Source organism: Babylonia areolata, chromosome 19 (genome assembly GCF_041734735.1).
Source record: "Babylonia areolata isolate BAREFJ2019XMU chromosome 19, ASM4173473v1, whole genome shotgun sequence".
NCBI classification, from domain to species: Eukaryota; Metazoa; Mollusca; class Gastropoda; order Neogastropoda; family Buccinidae; genus Babylonia; species Babylonia areolata.
In genome coordinates this window covers 20,176,576-20,189,075 of record NC_134894.1, presented here as the reverse complement: position 1 = coordinate 20,189,075, position 12,500 = coordinate 20,176,576, and the positions used below count along the sequence as shown (strand labels likewise).

At 43.5% G+C, this 12,500-nt stretch overlaps 1 protein-coding gene across 1 annotated transcript in view; it reads right to left on the bottom strand.

The window, feature by feature from the left end:
* The window catches only part of LOC143294116 (cilia- and flagella-associated protein 58-like), a 48,983-nt gene that overhangs the window by 24,037 nt on the left and 12,446 nt on the right, over positions 1-12,500 (bottom strand). Inside the window, 7 exon segments of the mRNA XM_076605548.1 lie at positions 325-465; positions 1,774-1,920; positions 4,128-4,289; positions 6,132-6,323; positions 8,563-8,645; positions 9,931-10,090; positions 11,596-11,733. Coding sequence (XP_076461663.1) covers positions 325-465; positions 1,774-1,920; positions 4,128-4,289; positions 6,132-6,323; positions 8,563-8,645; positions 9,931-10,090; positions 11,596-11,733 — 1,023 coding nt within the window.

Genomic DNA, 12,500 nt, shown 5'->3' with positions numbered 1-12,500 from the left:
ATAATACTTATTACAGCTGCTTCTGCTTCTGCTGCTACTGCTGCTGCTAATGGTGATGGTGATAGTGATGACGATTAGGAAGATGATGATGATGATGATGAGGAGGAGGAGGAGGAGGAGGAGGAGGACAATGCTGGTGGTGGTAGTGGTGGTTGTGGTGGTGCTGCTGATGATGATGATGAATAACTCCTGGTACACTCTGCTGGTACAGTTTCACAGCTTAATACGGCTTCACAAGAACCTACCTTGTCTTTACGACAAAACAAAACAAAAAGCGAAACAAACAAAAAAAGAATAGAATAACTAAGTCTCAGCCCCTCCCACCTGGTCCAGGTTTTTCCGTTCCTTAAGGCGTAGGGCGTCGGCCTGAGAGATGACCTGGAGCAGCTTGTCCTCCTCCGCCTTCTGGGCCTCCATGAACCCCTTGCTCTCCGCCACCTGCTGCTTCATCGTCTGCAGCTCTTCCTACTCTCGTGCACGCACACAACATACACACGCACACGCACGCATGCACACACACACACACACACACACACACACACACACACACACACACACACAATGCATACATACATTTTAACATACATGTGTATCTAACAGCTACCTTAACACATACGCTCACATACGCAGGCACAAACTTACATAAACACACGCACACACAATACACATTCATATACATGCATGTAGTCATGTACACATATATGTACACGTACATATGTATACACACACACACACACACACACACACACACATATATATATATATATATATATATATACATACATATATACATCCATGCACAATGTACACACACACACACACACACACACACACACACATGTGCAGTGTTGAGTTAAATTACCTCTCATTACCTTTTTACCCTTTCGATCAAGGGTTGTGGGTATGGGTGCTTGTTTTGTTTGTATAGTTTTTCGCTTCTTTTTCTTCTTTTTTTTTTGTACAAAGGCTGAGTCTTGAAACATACCTCCTCCATGTTCTCACACCCATCTTGTAGGAGGTTTTTATCCTCTCTACACAGTCCCTGTGGTCAAGTTTCATAATTGACTCGTCCCCCATAACCCCTCGTCTTCCACGTAAGCTCCCTTCCCGATCTTCTTTTTGCCTTTGCCCACCCGTTCCTCAAGGCTCTCACACCCTCATTCACCTCCCTCTTTCTCCCTCGCCACCGCCCCTCCCCCCCTCTGCCCCTTCGTTCCTCAAGCCCTCACACGCACCCTGAGTGAGGTCAGCACCCCCCCCCCCTCCCCTCACCTCCTTATTTCGCCCTTACCCCCCCCCCCCCCACCCCACCCCACCCCGCCCCCCGCTTCTGCCCATCTCCTCCCATCCCCCGTTTCCCTAAGCCCTCACACGCACATCGAGTGAGGTAAGCAACCCCCCCCCCACCCCCCATTGCCCCCTTATTTGATGATGGTAAATTGAGGGAAGAAACTATGGCTTTTTTTTTTTTAACATCAAGCCATCAAAGAAAAAAAAGAAAAGAAAATAACTAGAGAGAGAGAGAGAGAGAGAGAGAGAGAGAGAGAGAGAGAGAGAGAGACTTTGAGGCTTTATTGTCATTATATGCAAGGGTCTATTGACAAGAGGGAGGGTGGGGGGGGACAAGGGTTATTTTTTTTTAACAAACGTAAACCAGATATATGAGAAAGAGAGAGAGAGACATAGCCAGAGACAGAGAGACACAGAGAGAGAAGAAGAAGAAGAAGAAGAAGAAGAAGAAGAAGAAGAAGAAGAAGAAGAAAAAACACGCACCTTGAGCGAGCTCCTCTCCTTCTGCAGTACCCGGTGGTCCAGCTGCTCCTTGAGGAGAGCCGTCTCCTTCTCCTGCGCCTCCTCCTTCAGCTGGGACAGCTGGTGGGTTATCAGGGTCAGCTTCCGCTTGTTCTCCGTCACCTCGTCCTGCACGGGCAGCACGTGACGTCCGTTGTCATTCGTTTAGTTTTATTACTACTACCTTTTATATATATATATATATATATATATATATATATATATATATTTATTTATTTATTTATTTATTTGTGTAAGCTTATCCATTATTTATTCACCTTTTTTTTTACATTATAATTATTATTTATTTATTTATTTGTGTAAGCTTATCTATTATTTATTCACTTTTTTTCCCCTCAAGGCCTGACTAAGCGCGTTGGGTTACGCTGCTGGTCAGGCATCTGCTTGGCAGATGTGGTGTAGCGTATATGGATTTGTCCGAACGCAGTGACGCCTCCTTGAGCTACTGAAACTGAAACTGAAACTTAGTTTTTGATGATGATGATGATCATGATGATGATGATATGGATACTTATATAGCGCCTATCCTCGGTCGGAGACCAAGCTCTAAGCGTTTCACAAACACGGAGTCATGTGCACAACATACTGCCTACCCGGGTAGAGCCGACTGATTGGGCGCTCCTCATTCGTTTCCTGTGTCATTCAATCAGATTTCAGACCACGCACACATACCCAAGACTTATGTAACATTTTACGTATAATATGACCGTTTCGTTTGTTTACTCCGCCATGATGGCAGCCATAATCCGTTTTCGGGGGTGTACATGCTGGGTATGTTCTTGTTTCCATAACCCGCCGAGCGTTGACATCGATTACAGGATCTTTAACATGCGTTTTTGATCTTCTGCTTGCGTATACAAACGAAGGGGGTTAGGGCACTAGCAGGTCTGCACATGATTATGTTGACCTGGGAGATTGGAAAAAAAAAAATCTCCACCCTGTACCCACCAAGCGCCGTTACCGAGATTCGAACCCGAGACCCTCAGATCGATTTTTTTTTTTTATGTCGTTTTATTACACTGATTTTTTTATATTTATTTATTTATTTATAATTTATTTATTACTTATTTATTTCTTTGGCAGAATCAACAACAGGCTGTGCAACAACAAAGGCATCAGGCTCAGCACCAAAATCAAAACCTACAGAGCTGTTGTGCTGACCACCTTGTTGTACTGCTGTGAAACATGGACGACGTATCGCCGTCACATTCAACAACTTGAGCAGTTTCACCAGAGATGCTTACGAAAGAACCTCAACATAAAGTGACAATACAGGGTCTCCAACCTCCAGGTCCTAGAGAGGAGCGGCCTGCCCAGCATCGAAAGCCTGCTGATCCAGTGCCAGCTACGCTGGACAGGGCACGTTGTCCGCATGACAGACAGCAGGATCCCGAAGATGCTCTTGTATGGCCAGCTGAAGGAAGGCCACCGCAAACTTGGAAGACCCTGCAAGCGCTTCAAAGACACCTTGAAGACAAACCTCAAAGCCTGTGACATAGACATCGCTTCCTGGGAAACTGATGTCCTTGACCGCTCTCGCTGGAGAATGCTGTGCTCTAGTGGCATAAAGACGTTTGAAAACAAGAAAACGCTGGCCATTAAAGAGAAGCGTGAGCGAAGGAAGCAGGGCTCAACTTCTGGAGATGTTTTCCCTTGCAACACCTGTGGGAAGTGCTGCGCACTTTTCTCCCATATGAGGACACACACCGACAGATAAGCCTGCCTGCCTACTCATCCGTCGGTCCGGCAGGAGACTCCATCATCAATTATTTCTTTATTCGTTTATTAATTCCATCCATATATTCATTTATCTATTTACTTTTGTTTCGTTTATTCTAATCTAAAACCCAGGGAAAGAAAGATGACCTCTAGCCACATGCCTCTTTTCATTAAAAAAAAAAGAAAAGAAGTCATCCTGCATATGTTATTTATTATTCTTTTGTTTGTAAATCGTGCCACAGTATGTTAATTTCTGCCTGCTCAGACATTCGCCAAATACCTAATGTCTGTGTATGCATACGTGCATCTCCGCCTTCGAGTCATAGACACGATGAATAAGATATCACTGCCTCAATGCTTGTAAAATGCTGATAAAACTTTAACCTAATAGTAATATATGAGTATTTCGCAGCCAGGCTATTACATACGACTTTCGTGTTGTCTTAGCCAGATCGAAGAAGAAGAAGAAGAAGAGGAAGAAGAAGGAGGAGAAGAAGAAGAAGAGGAAGAAGAAGAAGAAGAAGAAGAACAACAACAACAACAACAACGACAACGACAAGAACAAGGGGAAGAAGAAACGAAGAGTATGTCTGTACCTGGCACTCGATAAGGTTCTTGCTGTACAGGTTGCGGTCGGACCGTACAGCCTCGTAGAGGTTCTGTTGCTGCTTCAGCTTGGTGTCCGCTTCGGCCAGCTTCTTCTTCAGGTCGAAGATGAACATCTCCCGCACCTTCAACTCCTCCATCGTTTGCAGAACCTGGGGGGGAACATAGACACACATACACACGCATGCACGCACGCATGCAAGCACGCACGCACACACACACACACACACACACACACACACAGAGTCACACACACACACATCACATCATACACACCGCACACAGACATACATAAACACACGCATAAACACACACACACACACACACACACACACACACACACACAATCTCAGTTCAGTTTCAAGGGGATGTGAACTCGTGCGGTCTGATCCATAAATGCTACACAGCAACTGCTTATAGACAAACAAACAAACAAACAAAAAATGACCAACTGTCTGACCTGCGCATATACCCGACAGGCTAGGTCAGGCCTTACCTTTCCTAAGTTTCCACGAAATACAACAAAGAACAGTAGGGTAGGTGGGAGGGAGGAATGAATGAGGTGGGTGGATGGAACGGGACGTGTGTGGACGTGTGTGTGTGTGTGTGTGTGTGGTGTGCGTGCGTGCGTGCGTGCGTGCGTGCGTGTGTGTGTGTGTGTGTGCGTGCGTGTGTGTGTGTGTGTGTGCGTGTGTGTCCCCTACGGCCCCGAAAGGGGTCAGAGTATTGAAGTATTCTTGATTTTTGTGTGTCTTTAAAGAACAATAACAACGTGATCAGAAACTCTAGGGAAAGCTGGACAGTACAAGGTCTTCAGAGAAGAAGCCCCTCTCAGTCAAATGATTCGGCCCTTAACTCCTTACACTCTAAGGGGGCCAGGCCGCACCCAGGTCATGACTCCTGGATGCCCTTGTATTGCAGGTTCGAACCCGCGCCTCCAGGGTGGTCGCCACTTCAGGACTGAGTCACCTTTTCTGGCAGATGTTTTAACCACTGAGCAATCGTACGCCTTGTTTCAGTAGGGAAATTTAATCCTTATGAAGTTCAGTAGCAATATTACCAATAGCAATTCCTTTGATGGGTTTCATGACAAATGAAATGAGTATGAGTCTGACTGTGAGTCTGAGTATGAGTGTCAGTATGAGGGTAAATCTGAGACTGAGACTGAGTATGAGTGTCAGTATGAGTGTAAATCTGAGACTAAGTATGAGTCCGAGACTATGGGTATGAGTGTGAAACTAAGTATAAGTGTGAGTCTGGGATTGAGTCTGAGTGAGAGTCTGAAACTGAGTATGAGTCTGAATGAGAGTCTGAGACTGAGTATTAAGTTTGAGTCTAAGACTGAGCATGAGTCTGGGTGACAGTCTGAAACTGAGTATAAGTGAGCATAAGTGCGAGTCTGAGTACGAGTCCGAGTCTGAGTGAGATACTGATCATCATGAGTCTGAGTATGAGTGTCAGTATGCGTATGAGTCAGAGACTGAATGGAGTCTGAGTGTGAGTATGACACTTGAGTGTGAGTCTGAGTGTGTCGAAGTCTGAATGACAGTCTGAAACGGCGCACAAGTGTGAGTCTGAGACTGAGTATGAGCGTGAGACTGATCATGATGAGTCTGAGTGTCAGAATATGTGTGTGTGTGTGTGTGTGAGTCAGAGACTGAATGTGAGTGTAAAGTGTGAGTCTGAGACCTGAGTATGAGTATGAGCGAGAGTCTAAAACTGAGTATAAGTGTGAGTCTGGGACTGAGTATAAGAGTGAGAGTCTGAAACTGAATATAAACATGAGTGAGTACTGAGTCTGAAGGTTGAGTGTGTGAGTCTGAAACAGCTCGAGTCTGAAAGTCAGTACGAGTTGAGTATGATTCTGGGACTGAGTATGAGTGTCAGTACGGGTGTGAGTCTAGAGACTTAGTATGAGTCAGAAACTGGAGGTCTTTTGAGCGTTGAGCGTTCTCTGAGCACGGAGTCCCCCCCCCCCCCCCCCGAGGACCCACCTTCTGCGTGAGGTCGCTGGCCTCGTTGATGTAGCGGTCCCTCTCCGTCTCCAGCTGGTAGATGATCTGGCGCTGTTTGAGGGCCTCCTTCTTGTAGGCCCCGATCTCCTGCTCCAGGATCTTCCGGCCCTGCTCGTGCACCTTCACCAGGTGCGTCTGCTTCTCCGTCACGCCTGTTGCTTTCTTCACGCTCTGCTCGGGCGGGGCCGGGAGGGGAGGCAGGGGTGGGGGAGGGAGTGTGGGTGGAGGTAGTAGGGGTTGGGGGTTGGGGTAGGTGGTTTGGGGGGAGAAGAGTTGTATGATATTACTTTTTTTTATGACTATCCAAATATTCTAGATAGAAGAAGAAGGAGAAGAAGAAGAAGAAGAAGAGAAAGAGGAAGAAGAAGAAGAACAACAACAACAACAGCTGCAGCAGCAGCAACAAAAACAACAACAAAAGTAACAACGAGGAGTAAGAAGAAGAAATAAGAAGAAAAAAAACAAGATCAAGAAGAAGAACAAGAAGAAGGACAACAACAACACCACCACCACCACCACCAACAACAACAACAATAAAGAGGAGGAGGAGAAGAAGCAGTAAGAAGAAGAACAACAACAACAAAGAAGAAGAACAACAACAAAGAAGAAGAACAACAACAACAAAGAAGAAGAAGAACAACAACAACAAAGAAGAAGAAGGAGAAGAACAACAACAACAACAAAGAAGAACAACAACAACAACAAAGAAGAAGAAGGAGAAGAACAACAACAACAACAAAGAAGAAGAACAACAACAAAGAAGAAGAACAACAACAACAAAGAAGAAGAAGAAGGAGAAGAACAAAGAAGAAGAAGGAGAAGAACAACAACAACAAAGAACAACAACAACAACAACAACAAAGAAGAATAAGAACAACAACAACAAAGAAGAAGGAGAAGAACAACATCAACAAAGAAGAAGAAGAAGAACAACAAAGAAGAAGAACAACAACAAAGAAGAACAAGAACAACAACAAAGAAGAAGAACAACAACAAGAAAGAAGAAGAAGAACAACAACAACAACAACAAAGAAGAAGAAGAAGAACAACAACAAAGAAGAAGAAGAACAACAACAACAACAAAGAAGAAGGAGAAGAACAACAACAACAAAGAAGAAGAACAACAACAACAAAGAAGAAGAAGAACAACAACAAAGAAGAAGAAGAACAACAACAACAACAAAGAAGAAGAACAACAACAACAAAGAAGAAGAAGAAGAACAACAACAACAACAAAGAAGAAGAAGGAGAAGAAGAACAACAACAACAACAAAGAAGAACAACAACAACAACAAAGAAGAAGAAGGAGAAGAAGAACAATAACAACAATAACAAAGAAGAAGAAGAACAACAACAAAGAAGAAGAAGTAGAAGAAGAAGAAGAAAACAACAACAACAACAACAAAGAAGAAGAAGAAGAACAACAACAACAAAGAAGAACAACAACAACAACAACAACAAAGAAGAAGAACAACAACAAAGAAGAAGAACAACAACAACAAAGAAGAAGAACAACAACAACAAAGAAGAAGAAGAAGAACAACAACAACAAAGAAGAAGAACAACAACAACAAAGAAGAAGAAGGAGAACAACAACAACAACAAAGAAGAAGAAGAACAACAACAACAAAGAAGAAGAACAACAACAACAACAAAGAAGAAGAACAACGACAAAGAAGAAGAACAACAACAACAAAGAAGAAGAACAACGACAAAGAAGAAGAAGAACAACAACAACAAAGAAGAAGAAGAAGAACAACAAAGAAGAAGAAGAAGAACAACAAAGAAGAAGGAGAAGAACAACAACAAAGAAGAAGAACAACAACAACAAAGAAGAAGAACAACAACAACAAAGAAGAAGAACAACAACAACAAAGAAGAAGAAGAACAACAACAAAGAAGAAGAAGAACAACAACAAAGAAGAAGAACAACAACAAGGAGGAGGGGGAGGAGGGGGGAGGGGGTGGAGAAGGAAGAGAAGAAGAAAAGCATGGACATGGAAAAGAAGCACAAAGAGAACAGCAACAATAACAAGAAGAACAAGGAGACTAACAAGAAAGAAAGAGAAGAAAGAAGAAACAACAAGAACAAGAAGAACACTAAGAGTGTAAAGAAGAAGAAGAAGAGGAAGTATTGGAACAACGACAAAAATAACGATGACGCAGAACATATAATATTATGACGTTCTCCATTTTTTTTTATCCAATGAAGAAAGGCGTGTACAGTACAAAGAAAAAAAAAAGGTGACTCCGTTGTCTTGCATACAACTAACGAGAAAATTTTTTATATATATAAATATATGCGTCATCGGTTATTATATATATATAACCGATGACGCAGAACCATTAATAGACACCTGAACGAACATGGAAACGAAAAGGAAAATCAAACAAGGGAGACAATTATCACCTTATTCAAGGCGTCTCGTTCACGTATCAGGTCCTCCGTGGCTTTCTTGTCTGCATTGGCCTGCTTCTGTGCCGCTTCCAGCTCTGTGATCACATACACACACACACACAAGTTAAATCGTATCAATTCAAATCATGGTGCTTAGAGCGTCGCAGACAACAAAGGCCATCTCAAGGCTACTTACTGCCACGTTGGAATCTACTTTAGGTCTATGAAAAAAAAAAAAGAAAAAAAAAGAAAGAAAAAAAAGTACGATAAAAACTAATTACTGCTTCAATCTTTCCACTCAAAAAGTTGGGTGTTTTTTTTTTTTTAAATCTTCCAGCGTTTAAAACATTTAGATTTGATTTTTTTTTTTTTTAATGCTTACTTCATTCAAGAAGTGCATTAGCGTCCACGGAGGGATATCACGGGACAAAGTTTTGCTTCAATATTTGTTCTCAGCATTTCAATCCTTTTCTTCTAATGTTTTATTATGCAATGAAAGCATAATGATGCATGCACACAAGTCATAAGGACTTCATGGCCAATAACATTAAAATGTCAAAGCCTCAAAGCTTCAAAGCGTCAAAAGCGTATTTCTCTCTCTCTGTCTCTCTCTCTGACAGCTATCTGTGAAGCGCCCATGCGCTTAACTTTCACTGGCTACATGATCTGCTCGCCATTTGTATTGATGTAAATTGAGGTTAAATGCCAGGGTGGTTAAGTGGATGGTAATATCAACTGAAAGGAACGGAAGACAGCACACACACACACACACACACACACACACACACGCACCTACACACGCACACACACACACAGTGTCACACAGGCGCATTCATGCATACACACAAGCATACACACACGCAGTCACACACACACACACACACACACACACACACACACACACACATTGAGTCGCACAAGCGCGCACACACATACACAAATGCATACACACCCAGTCACACACACACACACACACACACACAAACACACAAACACAGTTGCACAAGCACACACATGAATAAACATACCCAGTCACAGACACACACACACACACACACACCACACACCACACAAACACAGTTGCACACCCGCGCACACATACACACATGCATATACACACCCAGCCACACACACACACACACACACACACACACACACAGAGGGTCACACAAGCGCACACATACATAAGCACGGTCACGCACGCACGCACCCACACAGAGTCACACAAGCGCACACACACACACACACACACACACACACACACACACAGAGTCGCACAAGCGCAGACACACATAGACACATGCATACACACCCAGTCACACACAGACACACCCACACCCACACACACACACGCAAAAGGCTATAATTATATAGGTTCACCTTTCTCTAACGCTGTGCACTGGCCTCGCAGTAGGTCTCTCTCGGTCTCCACGTCCGCCTTCTGTTCCTCCACCTGTCTCAGTTTTCTCTGTATCGTCTCCATCGTCTTGCTCAGCTTCTGAGTCTCTGCGGTCAGCACGTGCACTTCGTCTTCTTTGCGCTTGAAACCAGAAACCACAGGTGAAGAAAAGAAAAAGAAGAAAAATCACAAATAATTTTAGTTAATTAAGAAAGAACTATTTACTGGAAATAATGGTTTGACACAAAGTTATACGTAGTTATTTCAAATCAAAACAACTTTCTACAAATACTGTAGTTTCCATCTGAGTATTTCTTTACCGTCATCGTCTATTCTTTTTTTCTTTTTTTTTTTTTTTTTTTTTTTTTTTTGGCTGCCAGAAGAAAAGAAGAGAAAATGGGAAATGAAATTGAGGAAGAACATACGCTCGCGCACATGCAAGCACATTTACACATATACACACAAACACAAGCAAACACACACACAAACACACACGGACGGACACACACACACACCCACACACACACACACACACACACACACACGCACGCAAACACACACACACACACATCCACCCACCCACCCATCCACCCACACATAATACATTCATGCGCCCTTACCTACCTCACACACACACACACACACACACACACACACACACACACACACACACACGTTCGTTTTATTTTGATATTCTTTTTTTTCAAAATGCTAACCGAGGAGAGAGGAACAGGAAAAGTAGTGAATATTTAAGGCATGGGCGGAGGGTGGGGGATGTGATGGAATTTCGTCAAAAATCACGATTGTGGACATGGACAGACGTTTAACTAAAGCACGAACCAACACGCACATGCACTGCACTCCTTCTCCCTTGTCTGACAGTCGTGTTCGACAATGACCATAAGAAAAGCAGTGGAAGTAACTGCTGTCCCGACTACTTGGGCTGGAATTTGATGATTATAAGTGGAGAGTGTCTTGCCCTAGTTACATCCCCACTCTCTCGGCCAAGAGGGTTTTAGGACAGTCGGCGTTGGGGGTGGTTCCAAATGGCCAACTAGCCCCCAGGACTGCAGCCAGAAGTAGTAGTTTGCCTCCAAGTTTGAGAGTCATAGTCCTTCAAAAAAAACAACAAAAAAAAACAAACAAAAAAAACACAAAAAAAACCAACAAAGCTGTAAATGATTTCCCATTGCAATAGAGAAACCATTGGTAATACAGCTCTCACTTCGCTGTTGACCCTAAATGTGTGCTGGTGTCAATCTGAGAAAGCCTCCACAAGGTTTTGTGCAAAAACATGAACAGAAAAACAAAGCACAAACTTCTTTCTTTCTTCTTCGTTCGTGGGCTGCAGCCCCCCACGCTCACACTTTGCTGTTGGCCCAACTATAAACTTACGTCCATCTGTGATATTAGAACAGGGAAAGTAGTGATGGTATATAAGGCATGGGTGGTGTGAGGAAGGTGATGGAGTTTCGTCAAAAATAACGATGTGGATAATAGACGTTTAACTGAAGAACGAACGAACGAACGAACGAACACGCACACGCACTACACTCCAACTCTCCACCTCACCCGCCAACACACAAACAACCACTCACCCCCTTTACACACACACACACACACACACACACACACACCATCCCTACCTTCAGCTGAGCGACACGGATCTGATTCTCAGCGGCCATGGCATCAGCCATCCTGCCCTGCTCCTCCAGATCCGCCTTCAGCTTCTCACACTTGCTGGTCACCATCTCCGCGTCCCTCATCACCCGCTCCGTGATCGTCTGTACCCACAGGGTGATGGTGGATGATGATGATGGCAATGGTGATAATGATGATAATACTCATCATAACCATAATCATAATCAGAAGAAAAAGCAGAAGAATGGTGATAATGATGATTATGAGGGGGAGGAGGAGGAGAAGAAGAAGGAGAAGAAAAAGAAGGACAGAAGAACAAGAAGAACGAAAACAAGAAGAACAAGAACAAGAATGATAATAAAAGCAACAACAATAAACAAAACGAAACGACAGCAGCAACAACAACAGCAACAACAATACCAAACTATGATGATGATCATCATCATATCAACAACAACATTAACAAACGATAAGTAAACAGGGATTCACAGACACACACACACACACACACACACACACACACACACACACACACACACACACACACGAAGAAAAACACCAAAGGCAAACAACACCAACAAATAACAACAACGACGACGACAACAGTTTCAATTTTGGCTTCATGGCGCTGTCAAAGCGTACGGACTGATCCATACCATCCATGCAAAACCACATCTGCTTTCGGGGGAGGGGGGTGCGGGGTGTGTGTGTGTGTGTGTGTGAGAACATATACCTGACATTCCCTAAACGCAGTACGCTGATCAGGCACAGAAAACCTTCACTGAATGTACGATAGCCAGTCGTGTCCGACTATGACTATCAGAACAGCAGAGGAGGTAACTGCTGTCCCAACTATCTGGGCTGGAATTTGATTATAGCGGAGAGTGTTTTGCCCAAGTTACATCCCCGC